Below are 24,775 nucleotides of genomic sequence, written 5' to 3'. Positions count from 1 at the left end.
AATAGTTTAGCAGAAGAAGTTAATTTCGAGTGTTGTTGTATAACCTTCAATTTAAATGCAAGTACGTACTGTTTGATAAACATATATAGAGCACCCAGTGGTGATGTAGAGATTTTCATGAACAAATTATTTTTAGCGTTAAACTATTGTTATGATCATTTTAAATATGTTATTGTAAGTGGTGATTTTAATATTAATTACCTGAGTGTGTCTCGGGAAAAGTCTTTACTGAATGACATTATTGAAAGTTTTAATTTAACATGCCAAAACTTAGAACCTACTAGAATTTTCACAAATAAAAACGGCAGAACAACAAAATCTAAAATTGACTATTTTCTTACAAATTATTCCCTACCATATGAGGAAACAGTTAGAGATTTTCATCTTGGAGATCATAGTGGATTGAAACTTATAATACCAAATATAAATTCAATAGCAAATCACCACACAAATGACATAACGAATACTATAACATTTAGAAATTTGTCTGAACCAAGTATATCAACATTGCAAACAAGGTTGAATCATGAGGATTTTAAGGTTGTTTATGAAAATCTCGACAATATTGACTCTGCTTATACTGTTTTTGTAAATATTATATTGTATCATATTGATATATGTTGTCCTATGGTTGTAAAAAAATTAAGTCAAAATAATACTAACAACTGGATTTCTAACGAAATCTTAAAAGATGGGAGTTGATTTAAAAAACCTTTTCTGGTTGACAAAAAATTCGACAGACCCTGATGTAAAATTAAAATATAAAGAAGACAAAAAGAAGTATACTGATAAAATTCAAGAAGCAAAATGGCATTGTTTCCAGAATACTTTTTACAACAAAAATAACCATCAAAAGCAAAAATTTATTTGGAAAACAGTTAATATCAAAACTGGAAAAAAAGGACAGTATAAAAACATAGAAAAAATCGAACACTTAGGAAGTTTCGTAAACGATAAAAAAGAGATGGCAAATGCTTTCGGCGTATTCTTTTCATCATTTTCAAAAAATGCATTAAATGCCAAATATGAAAATTCACAATTTAAAAACTATACGACCTTAAATGTTGACCAAACATTCTTCTTCTATCCTATTGACTATAGCGATGTTGCCGAAGCTATTTAATCCTTAAAAAATGTAAATTCAGTGGGTATTGATTGCATTTCCACAAAGCTAGTTAAACATATGAGCGTGTACATTATTCAACCGTTAACTGATTTAATAAATAAATCTGTAGAGATGGGTATTTTTCCCACTGATTTGAAAATTGGTATCGTTTCCGCAATATTTAAAAAAGGAAACAAAACTATGTTAGAAAATTATAGACCAATTACCGTACCAACTGTCTTGTGTAAGGTTATTGAAAAATGCATTCACAAAAGGATGTTGTCATTTCTTAGTAAATATAACATAATAAGTTCATATCAAAATGGGTTTCTTCCAGGTAAATCAACCGAGAGTGCATCAACAACATTTTTTAAATTCATTTATAGTTCATTAGATCAAAAGAAATTTGTTGGAGCCCTCTTTTTTTATTTAACTAAAGCTTTTGACTCTATAAATTTAAATGTAGCAATTTGTAAACTAAACGGACTTGGATTTCGAGGTAATTTTTTAAAATGGTTACAATCCTATCTAGAATATCGACAGATGTATGTCAAGGTCGGTCATTATCAATCAGATTTGTATGACGTTGATCTTGGCGTTCCACAAGGATCAATACTGGGTCCTTTGTTATTTCTTTGTTATATCAATGATATGCCTAAATATATGAGTACGGAAAATATTTTTTTGTATGCTGATAACACGCATTGATGACATCTGCAGAAAATGCTGAGGAATTGAGGTTAAAACTCAATACCTTAGCCCAGCGGTGCCCAAACAGTCGATCGCGATCGACCGGTCGATCGCGACAGCTTCTTGAGTCGATCGCAAAAGATTCAGATCCTGATCGAAATATTCCATGCTTCTGAGACAATGTGTGACAATTTCTGTTTCTTGTATAACAAGCTGCTGTGACAGAGCATTATGTCAGTCTTTATTAATTTATGACAAGTAGAAGTTGAAGAAGTAAAATAGCAATATTTAAAACACCAAATGAGTACGACAAATATCTCACATCAGGCTTACGGTTGGCACTCAGTAATTACGATACGTTTTACAAAACAGTTATAAAGTGTTTTCAGAAATCTACGTATTTAAGTATCTAGGCTCCAGTCTAGTTGTAGTAGTCGGTAGTCGATCGCTTGTCTTTAAAATATTGTGTGATAGATCGCAGACACTACAAGTCTGAGCGCCCCTGCCTTAGCCCATGAGTTTACGTCTTGGTGCGAAAAAAACTCCTTAATAGTAAATTCGAGTAAAACACTATGTATGCAATTTTATATAAAAACTCCAATAAAGGAAAATTTCTCTGTCAAAGTCGACAATGATTTTATCACTTTATCTGACACTACAAAATTTTTAGGACTACATCTAAACAGTAATATGAGCTGGGAGGTACATATTAATCATGTATGTTCGAAAATTAATTCTGGATACTATGCTCTTTTGCAACTCAAATACTTATTTACAACGGAACAGATACTTAATGTTTATTACGCTATCATCTATTCACATTTGTCATATAATATTGTTCTATGGAGCAGTGCAACAAATGTCTCGAAAGTTTTTATAGCCCAAAAGCGCATAATTCGCTTGATTTTTAATTTACCATATAGACATACGTGTAGAGAGCATTTTAGAAAATATCAATACTCACTGTTCCCTCAATTTTTATATACAGTATTATTCTGTATACAAAAGCTAATATTAATAGATTGAAATCAAATTCAGATCTACACAATTATCGTACCAGAAAAAAAGATTTCTTTAGGACTCCTAAACATTACACTTCTATGTTTGAAAAAAACCTTGATTATAGCGGCGTAAGGTTTTTTAATCAGCTCCCATCCAAATTAAAAAGTGAAGCAGATGATGATAGTCGAGTCATGTTTTTATAGTGTCTCAGAATTTATGTCTTAGATATGTTGTATGTTGTTTCTATATTTATGTGTATGTTTATATTGTATAGGTAGTCTTTAACGTTTCTTTTTACTTTGACATGTCCTATATTATGTAAATAATCTGCAAGGATGAATAAAGTTTTATTTATTTATTTATTTATAATTGTTAATACGAACTTGCTGTGTACGTCCCATCAGAAAACTTCTAATCAGAAAAACTAATCCAATTAACAATGGGGTCACCAAAGCCAGATGGATGAAGTTTGTAGACCAAAAGGTTATGATTAACCTAGTCAAATGCTTTTGAGAAATCAGTGTAAATGCTGTCAACCTGAATTTTATTCTCAAATGCACCCAACAAATATTGTTAGTAATGTATATGTAATGTAATAGTAAGGTTTGTTACTGTTGACTTCCCGATAGAAAATCCATGTTTTTCATCAATAATTATGTTTTTGCAAGCCCAGGTGAGATTTATCGATACCAATTTATCAAGAAGTTTCGGGATTGCTGATTGAATAGTTATGCCTCTATAATTGTTAAAACACTCACGATTGAGAGATTTATAGGTAGGTGTAAGAAAACTATTTTCCCAATATGGAAATAATACAGATGATGACAATGATAAATTGAAAATTTGTTGTAAAGGTTTACATAGGAAAAAAATAAAGTTCTTAATAAGTACTGCAGGTATACCATCAGGCCCTGAAGAATATGTAGTTTTTAAACTCATAATCCCCTTGAAAACCTCAATCAGACTAAATTTCAGAATCTGGAAATCCACACTATAGTCCAATTCAAAATTAGGTAAATTATACTCACTATCATTATATGTACCTGAAAAATAACTGGCAAATAGATTGACTATTTCATCACCATTCTGAGATATTACATCCCCACCTTTATTAGACATTACATTAGGATAAGCACTAGACCCACGTGTAGCACTAACATGCCTTCAAAAAGAGCGGGGATTACTTGAAAGATTTGCTTGAATATTCTCTAAATAGTTCTTACAACATACTGCTTGTAATGATTTACATATTTCCCTTAACACCGAAAATTGCTCGTATGAGTTGCCTGATGCTTTAAAATTCTTGTGAGCCATTTTTATTTCTGTAAACAAGCTCAATTAATTCTCACGAAAACCAAACTGGAAAGTTTAATGATTTAAACCGTAAAAATTTTCTTTGCAGCAATTAATATCTGATTCATCTAATACCTTGTTCCAAGAAATTGAAGCTAAATATTCATTTAAAACTTGATAATTAGATTGTTTAAAATCATGATAGAAGACATCATATTTAAGAAACAAATTTAAATTGGCTGCATGTAACAATATAGTATAAGCTGAATGATGTTACGAAGTATTCAATAGAATATAAGTTGAAATCGACACAACTGCATCCCTCTGAGTACAGAAAACTAGATCTAAAAATTTATTATTAAGGTTAGGCAGAGCACTTACTTGTGACATATTTTGAAAAATGTAGTAAGTACAAATAATATTTGCTGGAGAGTGATGCGGACACTCAACTCTAACACCATTATTAAGATTATCCCAGGATGCCTCAGGTAGGTTGTAGTCACCACAAATACAGAATTCACAATCATTGAATCTATCCGCAAGTTCCACATACAGGTGGAATGCTCCTCATATACTGACCCAGATGACCGTGGAGGAAAGTACACAGCACCAATCATCATCGCGTAGCGCTACAACCCTGGGTGGGTCTTGGCTGACTGTACAACTTTTTTCCAATTTGTTCGGTCTTCCATCAACCTAGGGTCAAATGGAATATTCATATTCCGGAGATCTGCTTGGATGTTATCTCTCCATCGCATTCTGGGACGTCCGAGTGGTCTTTTGCCTGTAGGAATCTCCTCCCATACCAGTTTTACAAGTCTCTCGTTATGCAGTCTGTGCACGTGGCCTGCCCATCTTAGTCGCTGTGATTTAATTTCTTGGACAATATCGGCGTCATTGTAGAGTGCTTTTATTTCGATATTGGTTCTGATCTTATACTGGTTTGTGGTGATGTCATGGTGAGGTCCTAAAATTTTTCTAAGTTTTTTCGTTCAAAGCGTCTGAGTTTTTCTTCGTTTGCTTTGGTCATGGTCCACGTTTTGCATCCGTATGTTATTACAGGTCTGACGATGGATTTATAGATTTTTATCTTTGAACTTCTTGTAAAATTTTTTGATTTTATGAGCTTATCCAATGCGAATAGACAGCGGTTTGCAGATTGGATTCTCTCTTTTATTTCTTCGGTAACATCGTTGTCAGCTGTGATTACGGCCCCCAGATACTTAAAACGTTGTACTCGTTCGAAATTGAAGGTATTGACCGTCACAACTTGTCCTATTCTGTCTCTTCGTGTCGTTCTATTTATACACATATATTTCGTCTTCTCTTCATTAATCTTCAGCCCTACTTCACTTGTTGCTCCTTCCACTTTGTTGAAGATGTCTTTCGTGGATAGGATGGAGTCTCCACAGCACCAATGACTAACTTTTTTGTGCCACACATTACCTATGTAAAAACATGTTCCACAGAGGAATCGATAGGCCTAACCATCATTGAATAAAGGCGCTTATGAACGGCAATAAGAATACCACCACAACGAGTCTTTGAACTAGTTTGAGTGTCCCTGTTATGTCTATACACATTAAAGTCACTCAATCCCAATTCAGCATCTACGATTATAGATGTAAGCCATGATTCAATAATAATAATAATAACAGCATAACTACAGAAGCACACAGCATGTCTGAAATCCTGAAGTTTTCTGAAATTTCTGAAAATATAAGCTCAATGATCGTTTTTTGAATTATTGGATTTACTGACAATGATTTTGGGTACCCCATTAAAGTATTTGATCTTCACGTCATTCTCACCCGTTTTTCTGAATTCTAATTCCTGATAAAGGACCTTTACTTTCTCACGCTGTAAAGTGGTAAGATCAGCTCCAATGAGCAAATTAGAACCCATTAAACATCTACGATGGTAAAGACAGAGATGGTTCCATAATTAGTGACAAAGAACAGATACTAAACAGGTGGGCGAATCATTTTGAAGAACTGCTTAGCGATAGTCGTGAAGAAGACCAAATAGAAATTACTTTGCCTGAAATGGATAAAAACGCTCAAGAGCCGCCCCAATCGAAGAAGAAATTAGAGAAGCCATTTCAAAACTGAAAAATAACAAAGCTCCCGGTTTGGACAATCTTCCTGTCGAACTCTTTAAGAATGGTGGTGACACCCTTTAAACACATGCGTAAATTAGTAACCAAAATCTGGCAACGGAAGGAAACGCCCGCGGACTGGAAATTAGGTGTAATGCACCCTCTTCACTAAAAGGGAGATATGATGGTGTATGATAATTATAGGGGCATCACCCTACTTAATGTGGCATATAAAGTATTAAACTCCATTCGCTTAGCTCGGGCACATTTTGACAGATTCATTGTCGGAAACCTACAACACAACAATTCCTACTTCTCAGTATTAATAGCTCAAGTATGCTACTATTGCAGACTTCTTTCTTTTAAAAAAAAAAGAAGAATTATTCTAAATAGTGGAAGTGTATACTAAAACCATCAAATTTTGGGTAGTATATATTTAAAAAATATATTTTAGTTGAAATAATTTAACATAACTATTTATTATATGGTGCAGATAAATAAATATTGTTTGTCGGTAATTCGCAAAGTTCTATTTTATTTACTATTTAGTTTGTTTACTATTAATATTGGCTATGAGTACGTGTGCTTGGTTGTATAGTAATTTCCAGCCACTGTTAGTCTGTCAAAAAGTAACTAACTTCGCAAAAAAATAATTACTAAATTCACTAGACAGTTCGGACTGGGAATAGCGAACCGAGTTTATTCTCCAACGTATTGTACAGAAGATTGATCCCCTATGCTGAACAAATAGTTGGGAACTACCAGTGCAGTTTATAATAAATCCGACCTAATAAATCAACAACGGATCAAATCTTCACAGTCGGGCAGATTCTTGAGAAAACGCTTGAGTTCGGAGTCGAGACCCACCACAGATTCGTGGATTTCAAAGCCGCATACGACTCAGTCAACAGACAAAAACTTCTACAGGCTATGGTGGAATTTCAAATGCCGCTTCATCTTGTTCAACTAACGGAACTTACACTCACAGGCATAGAGAGTGTAGTCAGAATCCAAAACGACTTTTCCAGACCCTTCCATTGTTAAAATGGACTGAGACAATTTAACCTTGCACTAGAAAAAGTAATTCGAGAGTGCCATATTAATACGAATGGCACCATCTTTAATAAATATGTACAAGTGGTCGGAAATGCAGATGACATAGACATTATTGCTAGGTCCACAGAATCTCTGATCGAAGCATTTCGATCACTAAGGGCGTCTGCACTTAGAATGGGATTAAAAATAAACGCACAGAAAACCAAGTATATGTATTGTACTAGATCAGGCAACCAAATACCTAGACTATTAATTGATGATCTGGAACTGGAAGGTGTGGACACCTTCGTCTACCTGGGCTCGCTGCTGACCGAAGACAACAATGTCAGCGAAGAAATTAAAAGAAGAATAGTGCTTGCCAATAAGTGCTATTATGGCTTGAGGAAACATATGGCCACAAAACTACCCAGAAAAATTAAAGTTACCATATATAAAACACTAATAAGGCCAGTGTTAACATACGGGTCTGAAACGTGGTCACTTGCACAGAACGACCAAGAATTGCTTAAACCTTTCGAGAGAAAAATTCTAAGGAAAATATATGGACGAATCCAAGAACAGGGTTTGTGGCGTAGGCGCTACAACTTAGCGTTAGAGCTATAGAGTTATATAGAGTTATATAGAAGTTTTGGGGAACCTGACGTTGTAAAATGTATTAAATTAGGACGCCTTCGATGGATAGGACATGTAATTAGGCGAGATGAAGATGCAACGATCAGAAAAATTTTCGACCGAAGAGGACCAGTGGGAAGACGAGCCAGAGGAAGACCAAAACTTAGGTATCAAGATAACATAGAGGATGATCTAAAATCCATCGGAGTTAAAGCACGGAGAAGAGTTGCCAGAGACAGGGGCGAATGGAAGATTATTCTGAAGATGGCTTTGGCTCATAACGAGCTGTAATGCCACTGATGATGATGAAAGATCTACGATGTTTTAAACATGAGATAACTACATTTCTATCGTGTTCAGCACGGATGTTAGATTCACCGGAATGGTTTTCAGGTAAATTATATATAATAATATTTTTGGCTCTCCGGGTCCTGTCCTGTATCTCCCCAAAAACTGCATGGGTACCTTCACATCTGCACGATTTTGAATGTTACCATTTCCAGCACTACTTACTGATTTGTTGCCAGTGGTAGATTCTTTAATAATCCTAAGATCTTTTTTAGATCATCATACATTGTTTCAAAACTTGTTTTTAAACTTTTCATCTCCACACTTATCTTACCAATTTCCTCCTCTAAATCAATAATATTCTAGATGCTGGCAATTTTCACTTCACTTAGAGTGTTTTCAAGCGTACTGACACGATTGTTTAGGTTTAGGGCGTTCATAACCCCAGGTACACAATCCTTACACAAGTAAGGCATGATTCTGATAGTTAACAATAAACATCTTAACTCGGTTGAACTAAATCCAGCACAGCTCCTGCACATCGCCCTCTTGCAAAAATCACATGGTTAACCAAACACTTCACCGGAGTTCTTAGGCTCTTTAAAAATGTAGTTTACAGAACACTTAAAACATTTGGCTTGCATTTTGAGGTTAGTTTTAGATACTTTCCAATTTACCAGTAAATTTTTAATGATTATGATATATTAGTATAGCACAAACAATTTTTAAAATTTTTTTTTATTATAAATCCTTTAAAAGGTATATAATAAAATACCCAAACGGGCTATATCACAAATACATTACAGAACGTTTTCGTTCTGTAATTTTTAGACAACTACCGTAAGTTGCACTGACTGCTTTGTTCCGACATCCGTTCTAACATGTCAATATTAGCTCTTAGCTATGAACTGGCTGGTTTGATATATAATTTCATATAAACATATAAATATATAGTGTGGGACGCTGGGACCCGTCGACGTTTATAATACATATGCGCGTTTTAAACATAAAATTAAATGTACCAGAAGACTCACGCAAGCATAGCATAGTCCATAAGCTTTATTTTTAATGGAACACCCTGTATATTTTTAAAAGCTCAGTAACAACTCGATCTCACTGAACTATGAGATTACAGTCTATTATGAACATTACAGGGTGAAATTTTAAAATTATACAATGTGGAAAGTGGTTAGGTTACGTTAGGTAAAATTAAGTATTAATCCCACTTATCAACAAAAGTAAGCAAAGCTCATCCCCTCCACTCTTACGTAAACATTGTTATATGTCTTTTTCTTTTAATGTATTTCTGTTTTTTATTGTTTCATGAGCAGCAGTTATAATTTTAGAAATAAGAAATTAGATTTAGGATATAGGATTTAACGCACATAATATTGAATTAAATAAACTATCGACACAGTATTCAACATAGATTAAGGTACCCATATTATAATCTTAAGTAATATTACGAATAAAACAAATTTCTTTTAAATTTTTGGTATACATATTAATTCCAATTAACAGTCTTCAGTCCATGACACCCGAATCCATGATTCTAAGTTTTCGACGATATTAGATGCTCAATGATGTGTGTCTGCCCACTTTCATCCGATTTTGGGATGTCTACGTCGTTCTCACTGAGCCATTTAACATCGTAATGCTCTAAATTTTGAATAATGCACACCAGTTCATTAGCACGACGAGCAGTGACTATTTTAGAAATAACTTTCATATCAGTGTGCGTGTTAACTTTTTAATGAATTTTCTCGATGTGACTTGACGGAAACATAATAAAGACCACACGTGTTGCATGTTAATCGCTTCAATTTTACCATCGGACAAAAGTAATTGTAGGAAATCTTTGAGTTAAGCACTTAAGCGTAGAGCTAAATTGACTGGAAGATTGGGAAATTGTCCTCCATCATCCAAAACCGAGAAATAAACTGTTTATTTTACTTTTACTGGTGGTGAAAGAAACCTGTTGTCTAGTAATCTGAATATGCCACTTCTTTGACGACGGCATTCTATGTTTCTACAATTTATAATATTGGCTTTCACGCACATGTTCTGAATACCATTTAATGTCTGAGAAATCAGGAGATCTTATTCGCCCGGCCCAACATATTTTACAGTAACATGATAGCTCTCAATTTTCATTGAACTCCATACTTCAGCGCTGACACATTTCCTGCAAACTCAAAATTGGATCTTTCTAAATGTTCATTAATTGTAACTCCACGCTCATTCAAATGAGACCCAAAATGGTCATGAGCCAATATCAAGCCAACCAGTTCATAGCTAAGAGGGGCCATTCTGCACTCTACTCTGTTATATGCACTTCTGCCAGGAGCATAATTAGCTAAAAACAACGCATCGAGACAATGTCGCTTAAATCTTTGCATAACAAACCCTATAACTTTTTGATCTGGTCCTCTGTCAACCGTCATGATTATCACTGATTTTACCAATCTACAGTCAGTTTTAACTCTTTAAGTTCGAGAAACGTCTCAAAATCCTGAGTATGAGTAATATTACCAGTAGATGAACTATGTTTTCCACTTCGAATAACGATGTATGTTGGTCAAGAATATCCAACGGCATAGGTTTTCTAGCATACTGGTAGTGATTTTGATACCTGCATAAACTGATGGCATTAAATTATGCCGCTTGGATATTACCCAGTCGTGATCAGGCAATTTGATTCTATATTCCACTATTTCCACTCAAAAAAAAGAAGAAAAAAGGTTATGTACACTGTTTACTTGGTGTTCTAAAATTTTATTATTATTCGTAAATTGTTGTTTAAAAATTGTTTGTGCTATACTATTATATCCTAATTATTGCAAATTTACTGGTAAATTGGAAAGTATCTAAAACTGACCTCAAAATGCAAGCCAAATGTTTTAAGTATTCTGTAAACTACATTTTTAAAGAGCCTAAGAACTCCGGTGAAGTGTTTGGTTACCCATGTGATTTTTGCAAGAGGGCGATGTGCAGGAGCTGTGCTGGATTTAGTTCAACGGAGTTAAGATGTTTATTGTTAGCTACCAGAATCATGCCTTACTTGTGTAAGGATTGTGTACCTGGGATTATGAACGCCCTAAACCTAAACAATTGTGTCAGTGCGCTTGAAAACACTCTAAGTGAAGTGAAAATTGCCAGCATCTAGAATATTATTGATTTAGAGGAGGAAATTGGTAAGATAAGTGTGGAGATGAAAAGTTTAAAAACAAGTTTTAAAACAATGTATGATGATCTAAAAAAAGATCTTATGATTATTAAAGAATCTACCACTGGCAATAAATCAGTAAGTAGTGCTGGAAATGGTAACATTCAAAATCGTGTAGATGTCGAAGGTACCCATGCAGTTTTTGGGGAGATACAGGACAGGACCCGGAGAGCCAAAAATATTATTATATATAATGTACCTGAAAACCATTCCAGTGAATCTAACATCCGTGCTGAACACGATAGAAATGTAGTTATCTCATGTTTAAAACATCGTAGATCTTTAATGGGTTCTAATTTGCTCATTGGAGCTGATCTTACCCCTTTACAGCGTGAGAAAGTGAAGACCCTTTATCAGGAGTTAGAATTCAGAAAAACAGGGTAAGAATGACTTGAAGATCAAGTAGTTTAATGGGGTACCCAAAATCATTATCAGTAAATCCAATAATTCAAAAAACGCTCATTGAGCTTATATTTTCAGAAATTTCAGAAAACTTCAGAATTTCAGACATGCTGTGAGTTTCTGTAGATCTATAATCTTGGATGCTGAATTGGGATTGAGTGACTTTAATGTTTATAGACATGACAGGGGCACTCAAACTAGTTCAATGACTCGTTGTGGTGGTGTTCTTATTGCCGTTCATAAGCGCCTTTATTCAATGATGGTTAGGCCTATCGATTCCTCTATGGAACATGTTTTTACACAGGTAATGTGTGGCACAAAAAAGTTAGTCATTGGTGCTGTGTACTTTCCTCCACGGTCATCTGGGTCAGTATATGAGGAGCATTCCACCTGTATGTTGGACTTAGCGGATAGATTCAGTGATTGTGAATTCTGTATTTGTGGTGAATACAACCTACCTGAGGCATCCTGGGATAATCTTAATAATGGATTTATTCAATCAAAAGGAATATCAATGGATATTCCTTTGTTTTGCCAGTCCGCGTCATAGAAAACGGGCCACCCCAAATATTTAAAATATTTTCGAAATTATTATTTAATGCTACAAAATTAAGCATTTAATTTTTGTATATTGAATTAATATTATTTTATTTTTAATGTGTCTTAGGATATTTAAGTTAAATGGGTTGTTGTGAAAGCAAACCGACCCTGTAACTGGATTGAAGATATTTGAAGAACGTATAAAACAAAACAATTTTAAGAAAACATTGTTTACAACTTGATCAATTTTCGAGGAAGCGATTGTTTTGAGAAATGTATGATATGGTAAAGGGCTCTAATGAGTTTTAAACGCATCTCAGTATTGCAGTAACCCACTTAGTGTGAAGTAGTCTTGAGTTAATAACAATCGAGAATTTTCAAAAATCTGTTGAAATTGTAACGTTATTGGGAAGTGGATTAAGCCAAAGACAAGTTGCAAGACAATTGAATTTTAGTCGTTCGACTGTACAAAGGACCCAACAACGATTTATTGTGACAGGATCTCACCAACAATGACCTAGTACGGGTCCAAAAAGGAAAACAACCGCTAGGGAAGATGGAGTCGTCATTCTTGCTGCATTACAGAATCGGACCCAAACCGCTAGAATACTCCAAGGCAGTGGCGGTTGGTATATAAGTGCTGCGGAGCTGCAGAACCACCAAAATAATCCAAACAAAATTACTTTGAAAATTAAATAAAAAATATCACTACTTATAAAATTTAAATTCATTTAGATGGTTTTCGTGCATGGCCGCCTTTATTTTAATCTGTCGTCCGTCGCATCTCATGGCGACAGCAAGTCCCACTTATTTGACCGGACCGGTGCTACTCCGAGCTGTGAACTGTTAAAGATATCCCCGATAACACCCGCTCAACCCCTCGCCAACACTTTTCAGGCGACGACTGAAAGCAATATTTGAGCTGCATTTGTCGCAGTTCGAACTAGTGTGTACAAACCTACGTTTATTGTAATTTTAAATAATCGGTGATCGCGACGCGACGACTGTTAAAATAAGTTGTCCTGCACGTAATTCGGTATTTATATTAAGTATATGAGAATAAAAGTGCTGTTCAGGATGGATGTTATTTATAATTTGATTAATGTTAAGAGATTCTTTAAATATTCTTATGACGAAAAACTAGAATTAAAATGCAAAGGACGTCCTTTGCCGGATATTAAAATCGTAAAAGAAGGATCAAGCCGAGGGAAAAATTACAAACGACAATTTAATTGCGATATTTATACGAGAAATAGTTGGATATGTGGCTGCAACAGAAAAAACGCTCTTTTCTGTTTTCCTTGTGTACTCTTTGGAGGTGATAAGTCATGGACGCAAGTTTACATTTAAGTGATAAAATAAAAAAGCACGAAACTTCTAAGCATCATTTGCACAATCAAATGGAATATGCTTTATTAGGCTCCGTGAATATTAAAGAACAGTTAGATTCTGCATACTGGATAAATATTCAAAAATTCAATGAAGCTGTAACAAAAAATAGGTATGTTCTCTCAAAAATTATAGACTGCATAAAATTTTGTAGTGTTTTCGAATTGGCGCTTCGGGGACACGACGAGACACAAACATCCGACAATCCTGGAATTTTTCGCGGCCTCATAAATTTTACTGCTGAATTGGATAAAACTTTAGCACAACACTTGGAAGAATCGACGGTTTTTAAGGGCATTTCTAAAGAAATTCAAAATGATATTTTGGACTGCATGTTGGAATTATGCCAGGATAAAATTTTGGAGGAAATTTGGGAATCTCCATATCTAGCTGTCATGGCCGACGAGACTACAGACATTTCAGCAAAATCACAAATGGTTGTAGTATTTAGATATTGTCGAAATGGAGCACCGGTAGAACGATTTTGGACATATTTGGTACCTTCAAAATTAAATGCAGATACTTTAAGCAAAAACATTTTCAGTGTTTTGGATCCTATCCTGGAAAACTCAAATAATAAACTAATTGCTCAGAGTTATGATGGGGCAGCGGTCATGTGTGGACAGCACGCAGGAGTTCAAGCCAGAATCAAAGAAAAATATCCATTTGCTCATTTTGTATACTGTTACGCGCATCAATTAAATTTAATAATGTCTAAGGCTTGTTCCGAAAACTCTCAAGTTAGACTTTTTTTTGGAAATTTAAATGAAATCCCTACCTTTTTTAAAAATTCGCCACAACGAGTGGCAGTTTTAGATAAAATCGTCCAAAAGAAAATTCCTCATGGCGCTCCAACTCGCTGGAACTTCAATATTCGAACTGTTAATGTTGTGTTTGAATAAGAAAGTGGAATAAAGAATACTAGTGGATCAAAATTTTGTTTTTTGGTTAACATTTTTCCATCGCATAATGCCACAAGTAGACGTTTTGTATAATGCCCTTCAAAAGACTAAAACGGATCCTTTGGAAATCAATAAAAAGGTGACAGATTTCGAAAGATACATGAATTCAGTTAGAAATTCAATAGATGATATCATTGACCAAGGTTCTAGTTTATGCGTTGAACCATTACCAACTAAAAGGTTATGGAAGGATAACAGTCCAGTAGGTCATCGGAGAGCATCTATCGAAGTTTGTGATATAATCATAAATTGTGCAAATGATAGATTTGCTTTTAAAAATCACCTACTTGCAACTTCATTGCTTTATCCTGAGCAATTTGATAATTATTGTGATAATTTCCCAGATGATAATTTAAGCCTGACTTGCGCGTCATATCCAAATTTAGATAGGGAGCGCTTGAAGACTGAATTATCTGTTATTTATTTTAGAAGAGACTGTAGAGACATTAATGGGGCAATACCTTTTTTAAAATTTTTAATTGAAAATAATTTAACAGAGCCTTTTCAAGAAACTGTAAAACTGCTTCAAATTCTAATTACAGTGCCCATGAGTACGGCAGAAGCTGAAAGGTGCTTTTCGAGTTTAAAACGGATTAAAACATTCTTGAGAAATTCCATGACTGAAGACCGACTTGTAGCATTAACCATGTTGTCAGTAGAAAAAACACTTATAAAAGAAATACCAAACTTTAATGAAAAAGTTATAGACAAGTTTGCTTTAAAAAAAAATCGACGAATCGAGCTTATTTATAAATAAAAATAATATATTTGGCTCTGTGTGTAGTTAGTTCGTAAGACCCTATAATGCAATTATTGTTGTGGCGATTTTGTTTGTAGTGTTTTTTCGTTTGCATTCCTTAGTTTCACGTATTTATCGATAAAATTCTACTAAAAACATAAACTATAAAACAATTACTAGTGTGCCATAATGTACCATTGCTATTTTTGATATAATTGGATTTATCTTCAATTTGAAAAGAAGAAAATCGGTAAGTTCTTTATTATTTTTTAATAGATATATAATGAATAAATATATGGTGTAAAATATCAAACTAAAAGCCTCGTTGTAAAATACAACGATTAAAAGATATTGAATTAAAAAAAACCAAAAAATACTGCAGAACTACCAAATTTTTGAGTCACCAGCCGCCACTGCTCCAAGGCCATTTACAGCAAGCTCAAGGATCAACAATCAGCCTTTCTACTGTTCGGTGAAGATTAAGGAAACAATGTTTGACAGCTTGCAGTCCAGCAACCCTTAGGTAGCCCTTACTTTCCCCAGCTCACAAAAGACGAAGACTCGAGTTTGCCAGTGAGCAATTGGACAGCAGACGATTGGAAAAAAGTATTGTTTACGGATGAGTTTAGAATGTCCATTTATGGTAAAGACGGTCGCAGTAAAGTTTACAGACGGGCTGGAGAACAGTTCACTGGTTGCAAACGGGTTGCTTTTGGTGGTAGTTTAGTAATGTTTTGGGCAGGGATTTCTTTTGATGCGCATACGGATCTCGTGGTGATCGACAGAGGTGCGTTAACAGCAGTAAAGTACATAACGAAAATCTTACATCATGTGATGCCCTATACTGGATTTATTGGCAACGAATTCCTGCTAATGCAGGATAATGCGAGACCACACACTACACACGGCAAGAATAGTAACGGAGTACCTTGAAAAGGTTGGTGTTCCAAAAATGGACTGGCATGTTTAAAGCCCTGATTTAAATCCTATTAAGCATATATGGAGCCTGCTAAGAAGTCGTGTTAGGCGTCATATACCTGCTACAATAACACCTGGAGAGCTGTAGATGGCACTCATTGTGGAATGGGCCACTTTTCCCAAAGAAATATTCAAAACGTTATTAATTCCATGCCAAATCGAATGAGGAGTGTTATCCGGAATCGATGTGGCAATACCCATTACTGAAAACGGATACCAGCTTTTTTTAATATACAGTTCATTGTTGTTTTAAAAATTACGTTGATTTTTTCAATAAATTGCCTTTTTTCCTTAAATTTCTTATTTTCGATTGATTTTTTATGATAATGACAAAATTTTATGATAAACGAGATATTGATTCAATATACAAAAAAGTAAATGCTTAATTTTGTAGCAATAAATAATAATTTCGAATATATATATATATATATATATATATATATATATATATATATATATATATATATATATATATATATATATATATAAAATAATTATATATAACCATTGAATAAAATTAAGAAAAATAATATTACTGTAGTATTTTTATTAATCTAATTTATTGTCTTTATTTATTATAAAAGGTTCTACATTTATAACACAAGTTTATTAGAATCTTTATATATTTATTACAGTTTTACACTTATCACTAAGAACTAGAACACAACTACTTTAATTTATATCATTTATTTACAATATTTATTTCGGACTAAAAACTCGACTTCATATTCAAAACTAACTGTCACTTAAATAAAAGGTTCCTCTATATTTATACTAAACAACCGTTAGACTAGAATTCCGGCGATTCCCTTCGAACAGACGAGAAAGTCACCCGGACTGGTTTTCATTTGACCTTCTTCTGGAAACTTCGAATCGTAGGAGACCCGTCAGGTATTACCTGGAGTTTGTGCCGGCTGGTGTATGATCTAGAAAAGACTTGAATGGAATAGAATTAGAAATATAATGTTTACAGTTAAATATGAATCATATATTTATCGTAACATTATAATAACGAACTTTAGTCAAATCACAAAATGCATCACCAGGATTTTGCAATCTTGTGGAAGAGTGTTTACTGTAATAGGTATGATGAAACTTAACTAAAAACAATGGCATTTCCTCCAAAAGTCTGGAGTAGTACCTAAAATTAAGGAGCTGAAGTAAATTAAGATATATATCATTGCATATGAGTTTAAATAAAAAAAGTGTATCTGCTTTGTTCAAGAGATGTATCTTCCGAATTAGACCTGTTTTAAATTTCAAATTTAAGAATTTATTATAAACTTTTTCTAACATTTATATGTTTACATCATAATATGGACTCCAAAGATTGGATCCATGAGAAAAAATACTTTATGTATGTCTATCCAACTTCAAAGTTAATTTCATGAAATACTTTCGTTACATATACGAAGCATAAGTAGACTAGTATATTGTATTTACTATTCTATTAACTGATGAACTGTGTTAGGAAAATTATTTTAATTCAATTTACAATCTTGGTATAATATACTTTTTTTCTATTTAATATCATTCTATTTTGTAGGTGGATTGAAGAGTCCAAACTTGAAGTACACTCTGATTGGGTAAGAGATGTAGCTTGGGCTCCATCGGTAGGTCTCCACAGATATACCATTGCCAGCTGTTCTCAAGACAGGAGAGTTGTTATATGGACTAGTAATGATTGCATCAACTGGAATTCAACAGTCTTACATACATTTGATGATGTAGTTTGGAATCTTAGTTGGTCTTTAAATGGAAATATCTTAGCTGTATCTGGTGGAGATAATAAAATCACCTTGTGGGATCAAAACTCAGAAGGTAGTTGGCAATGTATTAGTGATATTGCCAAGGGCCAAGGTCAAATCAGTAACCAATGATTTTGCTATTTAAATAGATTTCGAAATGTTGCTTATATTTTGCATTTTGTTCTGTATTAAGTTTTAATGAATGTATATTTTACTACTCTAATTTTTAAAATTAATTAATAAAAATTGCCTTATTTGTCCATTCTCATTATACACGTCTTGCACAAATTAGCGCGTTTATTACATTTAAAAATTTACAATCTACTGGGTACATATAAATAAGAACAGAAAAAGAACTTGTAGGTTGATAGTAAAATTGATATTGATAACATTTTGTACTTAGCTACTGTAATGTTTTATTGAGACAACTATTGTTAGTTTAATCTTTATTATTTAGACTTCTACATATCTTTTACAATGTCTGTTCTCTAGTGACAAGTGACAGACGTAACACCGACAGGTGAACTAACTCATGTTAAGGTTGGTTCACACTAAGCTGTTTATGTTACATCTCCCTCTTTTACAAAACTTAAAAACAACTGAAAACACTAAACTAAAAAATACAATATTTAAAATATGATTAATCTCTATATCTAGCTGGTTTTATAATGCAACGACCAGAGCGGGTTTTGTTAGGGCCTGTTACTGGTGTAATTGTTTTACTTTGAGTTTTATCTGATTTTTCATTACTAATAGATGTTTCTGTTTGAATCTCAAATTTTGATTTAGAGACATCAGTTTGGCACATAGGTAATAAATCCTCATTATTGGATTCTAGAGACACCGGATTTGGATTTGGTCTTAAGAACGATGAATTCCGTCTTAGAACCTTATCCCTATCCTCCCTCACCAAATATGATCTAGGAGTACTATGTTCTTGAACCACTTCACCTGGTACCCAATGATTGTCTTTCTTTATCATTATACTCTGCCCTTCTACAAATGAAGGTCTTTCGTGAGTTTGCTTGTCATATAAAGTTTTCGTTTTAATACTCTTTTCTTTAATTTTTTTAAAGTCAAAATCAGCTGTTTCTGTTAATAACATCCTAGTAACAGGTAAATTGGTTCGAAGCAATCGTTTGTTCAATAGCTCTGATGGGGAAATATTTAGACCAGAGAGGGGGGATGTTCTATATTCTAATAAGGCTTTATGAATGTCATTACCTGAATCATAACATTTTTTAAGGATATTTTTACAAATACTAACAGCTTTTTCACGTAGTCCATTTGATTTTGGGTATTTTGGACTGGAGGTTATCAAATTTATTTCCCAACTTTTAGCAAAGTCTTTAAATTTCTTACTGTTAAATGGTTGGTTATCAGACATAAATTTAGTTGGTATGCCATGAGTAGAGAAAACAACTTTAAGCTTGTCAATTACTTCCTCTGCAGTTTTATTTTTTAAAGGAATAAGTTCTATCCAATTACTTAAGTAATCAACCAAAGTCAAATAATCTTGACCTGCATAAGTTAAAATATCAGCCCCCACTTTTTCAAAGGGAATATTTGATCTTTCATGCTGAATGAGTGGTTCTCTAGGAATTTTCCGACTGTATTTTAAGCATGTTTTACATTTCGACACAAAATTCTGTACATCTTGTGATATACCAGGCCAATAAAATATTTTCCTGGTCTAGCTTTGGACTTTTCTATTCCAAAATGCCCTACATGTAATTTATTTAACATTTGCTGTCTTAACAATTTAGGAATGACCAATTTAAAGTTATGAAAAATTAGATCATTGTTAATATTTATGTCGTCCTTAATATTGTAAAATGCTTTGATATCACGTTCTAAAATCGATTTTCTATTTGGCCATTCTGTTTGACAAAACTTTTTTATCTGTGACAAAATCTGATCATTGTTTGGTTGCAGCTCTGATTTCTTCAATTCTCTCCACAGATATGGGTAGATCAAACTCAACTGAGTGAACAATTTCTCTCATTTCTTTATCATCTTTAACTGGGTCTTTATAAATGATCTTGATAGGAGATCTGCTATGTACATATGTTTTCCAGGCAAGTATTGTACTTCAAAATCATATTTAAGCATTTTTAATTTTAATCTTTGTAAACGAGAACTTATTTTACAAATGTCTTTTTTGTTAATTGCCACCAATGGTTTGTAATCAGATTTTATTATTACTTTTCTACCATACACAAACTGATGGAACTTATTTAAACTATAGCAAATTGCCAGATACTCCTTTTTAATCTGAGCCCATCTAGTTTCTGTCTCAGTCAGGCCTCTAGAAGCAAATGCTACTGGCCTACCTTCCTGTAGCAAACAGCAGCCAATACCATGCTGGCTTGCATCAGTTTGTATTTCTATGGGCAACATAGGATCAAATATTTTTAATATAGGTATTTTAGAGACTATATTTTTAATTTTTTGGAAGACTGCCAAGTGATCTTCTGTCCACTTATATTCTACATTATTTTTAATCAAATTTCTTAACGGTGACAACAATTCAGAGAGATTCGGTAAGTATTTAGACAAGTAATTAAACATACCTAATATTCTTAACAATTCTTTTTTATTTTTAGGTTCTTTAAGCATCAGAACAGCTTTTATATATTCAGTGTCAGGTTTAACACTTTCAGAGGAAAAAACCTGACCAAGATAACTAACTTCAGAGACTTTGTATTGAATTTTATTTTTATTAAATCTTATACCAGACCTCTCTGCTCTCTTAATTACATCTTTAATGATTTCATCATGTTCTTCTTCTGTTGAAGCACTTATGATGAAGTTATCAAAGTAGATCCCAATCGGCAAATCCCCAAATATTTTCTCATTCATGCGCTGAAATACCTCAGGACTAACATTTAAACCGCAAGGCAATCGATTAAAGCAAAATTTTCCAAATGTTGTTATAAATGTACATAGTTTACGACTTTTAGAATCAAGAGGAACCTGGTAAAACCCTTCTTTTAAATCAAGCACAGTAAATATTTTTTTGTCTTTTAGCTTAATTGATAACTCATCAATTGTAGGAATAGGAAACTGGTCTAAACATATCCACTTATTTAAATGAACTGGATCTAAGCATATACGTAGGGCCCCTGATGGTTTCTCCACTATAACTATATTGTTGACCCATTCTGTGGGCTCTTCAACTTTAGAAATTATTCCTCTTTTCTCAAGATCTTTTAAAGCCTCTTTAAGACGTGGTTTTAAAGCATCAGGTACCCTTCGACAACTATTAGTTACAGGCTCGGCTTTTTTATGCAACACAATCTTATACTGATAGGGAATTTTGCCAGTGCCTTGAAAAACATTAGAATATTTTGTTAACAGTTCACTTTTTCCTTTAGAGTAAGTACTTACTGTATCTACTTTTTTTATTAGACCAATTTTTGTACAAGTGTTTAAACCTAAGATGGGCATACTGTTGTTGCAATCTATTACCACAAATTTAATATTATAACTTTTACCTTTGATAAAACAACTTAAAATAATGTTATCTATGGCTATCACTCTATTGTTTCCATAAGTGTTAAGTTCAAGGTTATTTTCTACAATTTTATCTACAACTTTTAAGCTTTTTACAAACTTTAACGGTAGGCAGTTACAATTAGCCCCTGAATCCAGCTTAAAATTTACAAACTCATTATTTATTAATATATCAATAGTAAAAATATTACCTTTATTATTGTTTTTTACATTATCCAATGTTAATTCATCTATGTAGGGTTCACTATCACTCTGTGAAGTTGAGGTTTCAGCGCTAATGTTATAAACAGTTCTTGACTTCTTTTTCGAATAGTCTAACTTCCTGTCATGCCTTTTATTTTTTTGTTTGCAACTTGAAGAAAAATGATTAGGTTTTCTGCAATTGTTACAAATTTTCCCAAAGGCTGGACAACTTCTTGGGCCATGCTTTGTGACACATTTAAAACAGTTATATTGGTTGTTACAGACAGCTTCTGCAGGTCGTTCTAGAGTTTTGCTCCTGGAGGGTCTATTGTATCTAATTTCATCAACTTCTGCATTTTTTTCTGAGGCTTTTGACTTGGAAGGTACTCACTTCTGCTATTCTGCATTGATTTTCGGCTTCTGCAGCAGTTAGGTTTGGAATTCTTAAAAGTCTTTTTTTGCAAAGCTTGGTCTCGAATCCCACTACCTAGTCTATCTCTTATTAGGGAGTCTTCAAGAGAATCAAAATTGCAATTTTTTGCCAGAAATTTTACATCCTTCATAAAGTTATCAAACTCTTCGTCTTCTTACTGTACTCTAGTGAAGAAGAGGAACCTATCATAAGTTTCATTTTTCAGTGGTGAGCAGTATGTTTTAAACGCATTTATTACATTATACTGTTTCCTCTCCTCATCACTGAGCTTAAATGTTTTAAATATGTCTTGGGCTTCTTCCCCTACTAGATTTAAAAATATTGCAATCTTTCTGCTCTCTTGTTTGCTGGCCAAATCCGCTGCTTCCATGTATATTTTAAAGCTATCTAGAAACTTCTCAAAGTTTTGACTTGCATTTTGATCAAAACGGATCCCGTTAGGCGGTTTAAAATTAGAATCCATTGTATTTAACTACGGGTTCAGACACCTGACACCATGTAATGTTTTATTGAGACAACTATTGTTAGTTTAACCTTTATTATTTAGACTTCTACATATCTTTTACAATGTCTGTTCTCTCAATGATAAGTATTTAAACAAATCAAAATATCTCTAGATGAAATTTATAAATTGTCAAAACAAGTTTAACCCTAGAATACTAACCTTATTTTTACCTTCATTTATACTAACCATCGTAAAATTTACTACGCTGAGAAAAAAAATGTGGTCACTGAAAAAGTATTTTATTTAACGTAATTTTACAAATTATTTTGAACAAAGAGATGTTTCTAAAACCTGAAAATCACAAAAAAATATAAATTCTAAATTTTAGAACTACACTGCTGACAACAAAGGGCGCGATGTTCACCACAAAATGGACGTCGGTAGTGTTCGCAATGATGAGTTGTCATTCGACGTTTTTTAGACGGACAAAATTGACACATGGCACGTTTTGACACAGTAGGGCATATTCGTTCTTGCTGCGGCTCCAGATTTAAAATATTTTCAATAAGTAACTTTACCGAGCGGTTCAAAGTTGGCCAATTTACACGATGCTGTAGCCAAGGTTTAGTCAGTTGTTCAGACAAAATGGCCATAAATTTTTTTCTGGTGATGGTTTTTTTCTGCTGTCGTTGTTGGTTATGATTATAAATTATCCAAGAGTTTATGCAAGCTATATTTAACATGCCATAGAACAGGCAAAGAGGCCATCTTCGTGTTTTTCTGGAAATATTCATGTTTCCGCACATTTGGTCAAATGTGTCTACTCCGTACTTGGTTGCATTATAAAATTTAATGATATCTGGCTTTCCTGTTCGATCACATTCTACTGGACCATTGTGGATTGTCGACAGAAGAAGCACAGACTTATTTACTTTTGTCTTATAGGATACCATTGTTTTTTCACCATCAAAGCAAAATAAGGAATGACCAATTTCACGATTTTTGAGATTTATCATCTCGGGAGGTATTTCTCTTTTATTTTGCCGTAGGGTACCAACAATAGTTAAATCGTAAGGAGGTTTTAAGAGCTCCGTTGCTAGTGGTACTGACGTAAACCAATTATCCATGGTTATGTTACGCTTACTTCCGTATACACCCTGAGTTAATTGTTTTACATAATATTCTCCTAGAGGCTGTCCATTGGTTTTATTTCCCTTTCCTAAATACAATTCTGCATCGAACATATATTTGGTACCTACGTCACACAGCATTACTATTTTCAGTCCATATTTGGCTGGCTTGTTTGGGATATACATCCGGAAAGGACATCTTCCCCTAAAAGCCAGTAGCTGCTCATCGATTGTTAGGTATGATCCGGGCTTATTCGCTCCGTGCGTGACCATGGTAGGGGTACCTTGAAACGATGCCAGCGTGCGTAGCGGCGAAATTTGACACAATTGGAGTCTTTATACGCATAAATTTTATCAAAAATGTGTGCAAATACATATTGCGTATTTAATTGTGCTAATAATAGCAAAAATAGCAAGTGTAGTTTTTATAGGTTTCCAAAGATTACATATAAATTAGAGAAAAGAAAAAGATGGATCCGTGCGATTAATATGAAAAAGTAAATATCACATAACATCATTTTTATGCAATTAAAATAGGAAATATTTAAATAATTTACCTTAAATGATATTTTATAAGGCTTCAAGCTAACTGCAGAGTGCCTGATGACTTTAGCTTTTATATCATAACTTTTACTATTACTGTTTTTAATTATATGCTCTTTCACGTGAAAAACTTGATTTGGCAGTACTAGATTTTTAACTTTTCTTTTCCGTTTGGGCTTAAAAAGATATATTATGATGAATTTTGAGAAACCCAGTTTTTAATACTACATTTATTTTGTACATAAACTGAAAAAATATAGTTAAAAAGTTAATTATTAATAATTGTCAATTTCGCCTGTATTTAACAATGTCAAACATATGTCATTAATGTCATATGTTTAACCTGAAAATTGGTAGACTCCCAAACTGTCAGATGAAGGCGGTAGGTGTCGCGTCA

At 33.6% G+C, this 24,775-nt stretch overlaps 1 protein-coding gene across 1 annotated transcript in view; it reads left to right on the top strand.

Annotated features, from left to right (window-relative positions):
* Sec13 (nuclear pore and COPII coat complex component secretory 13) overlaps positions 1–18,388 on the top strand; it is a 54,905-nt gene extending 36,517 nt beyond the window's left edge. Inside the window, exon 2 of the mRNA XM_072529911.1 lies at positions 17,927–18,388. Coding sequence (XP_072386012.1) covers positions 17,927–18,260 — 334 coding nt within the window. The 3' untranslated portion in view covers positions 18,261–18,388. The remainder of the gene's footprint in view (positions 1–17,926) is intronic.
* Positions 18,389–24,775: the final 6,387 nt, after the last annotated feature.

The sequence above is a fragment of the Diabrotica undecimpunctata genome, chromosome 4 (genome assembly GCF_040954645.1).
Source record: "Diabrotica undecimpunctata isolate CICGRU chromosome 4, icDiaUnde3, whole genome shotgun sequence".
Taxonomy (NCBI): Eukaryota; Metazoa; Arthropoda; class Insecta; order Coleoptera; family Chrysomelidae; genus Diabrotica; species Diabrotica undecimpunctata.
Note: the sequence above shows the minus strand (reverse complement) of the source record. Positions and strands in the feature narration are given on the sequence as shown.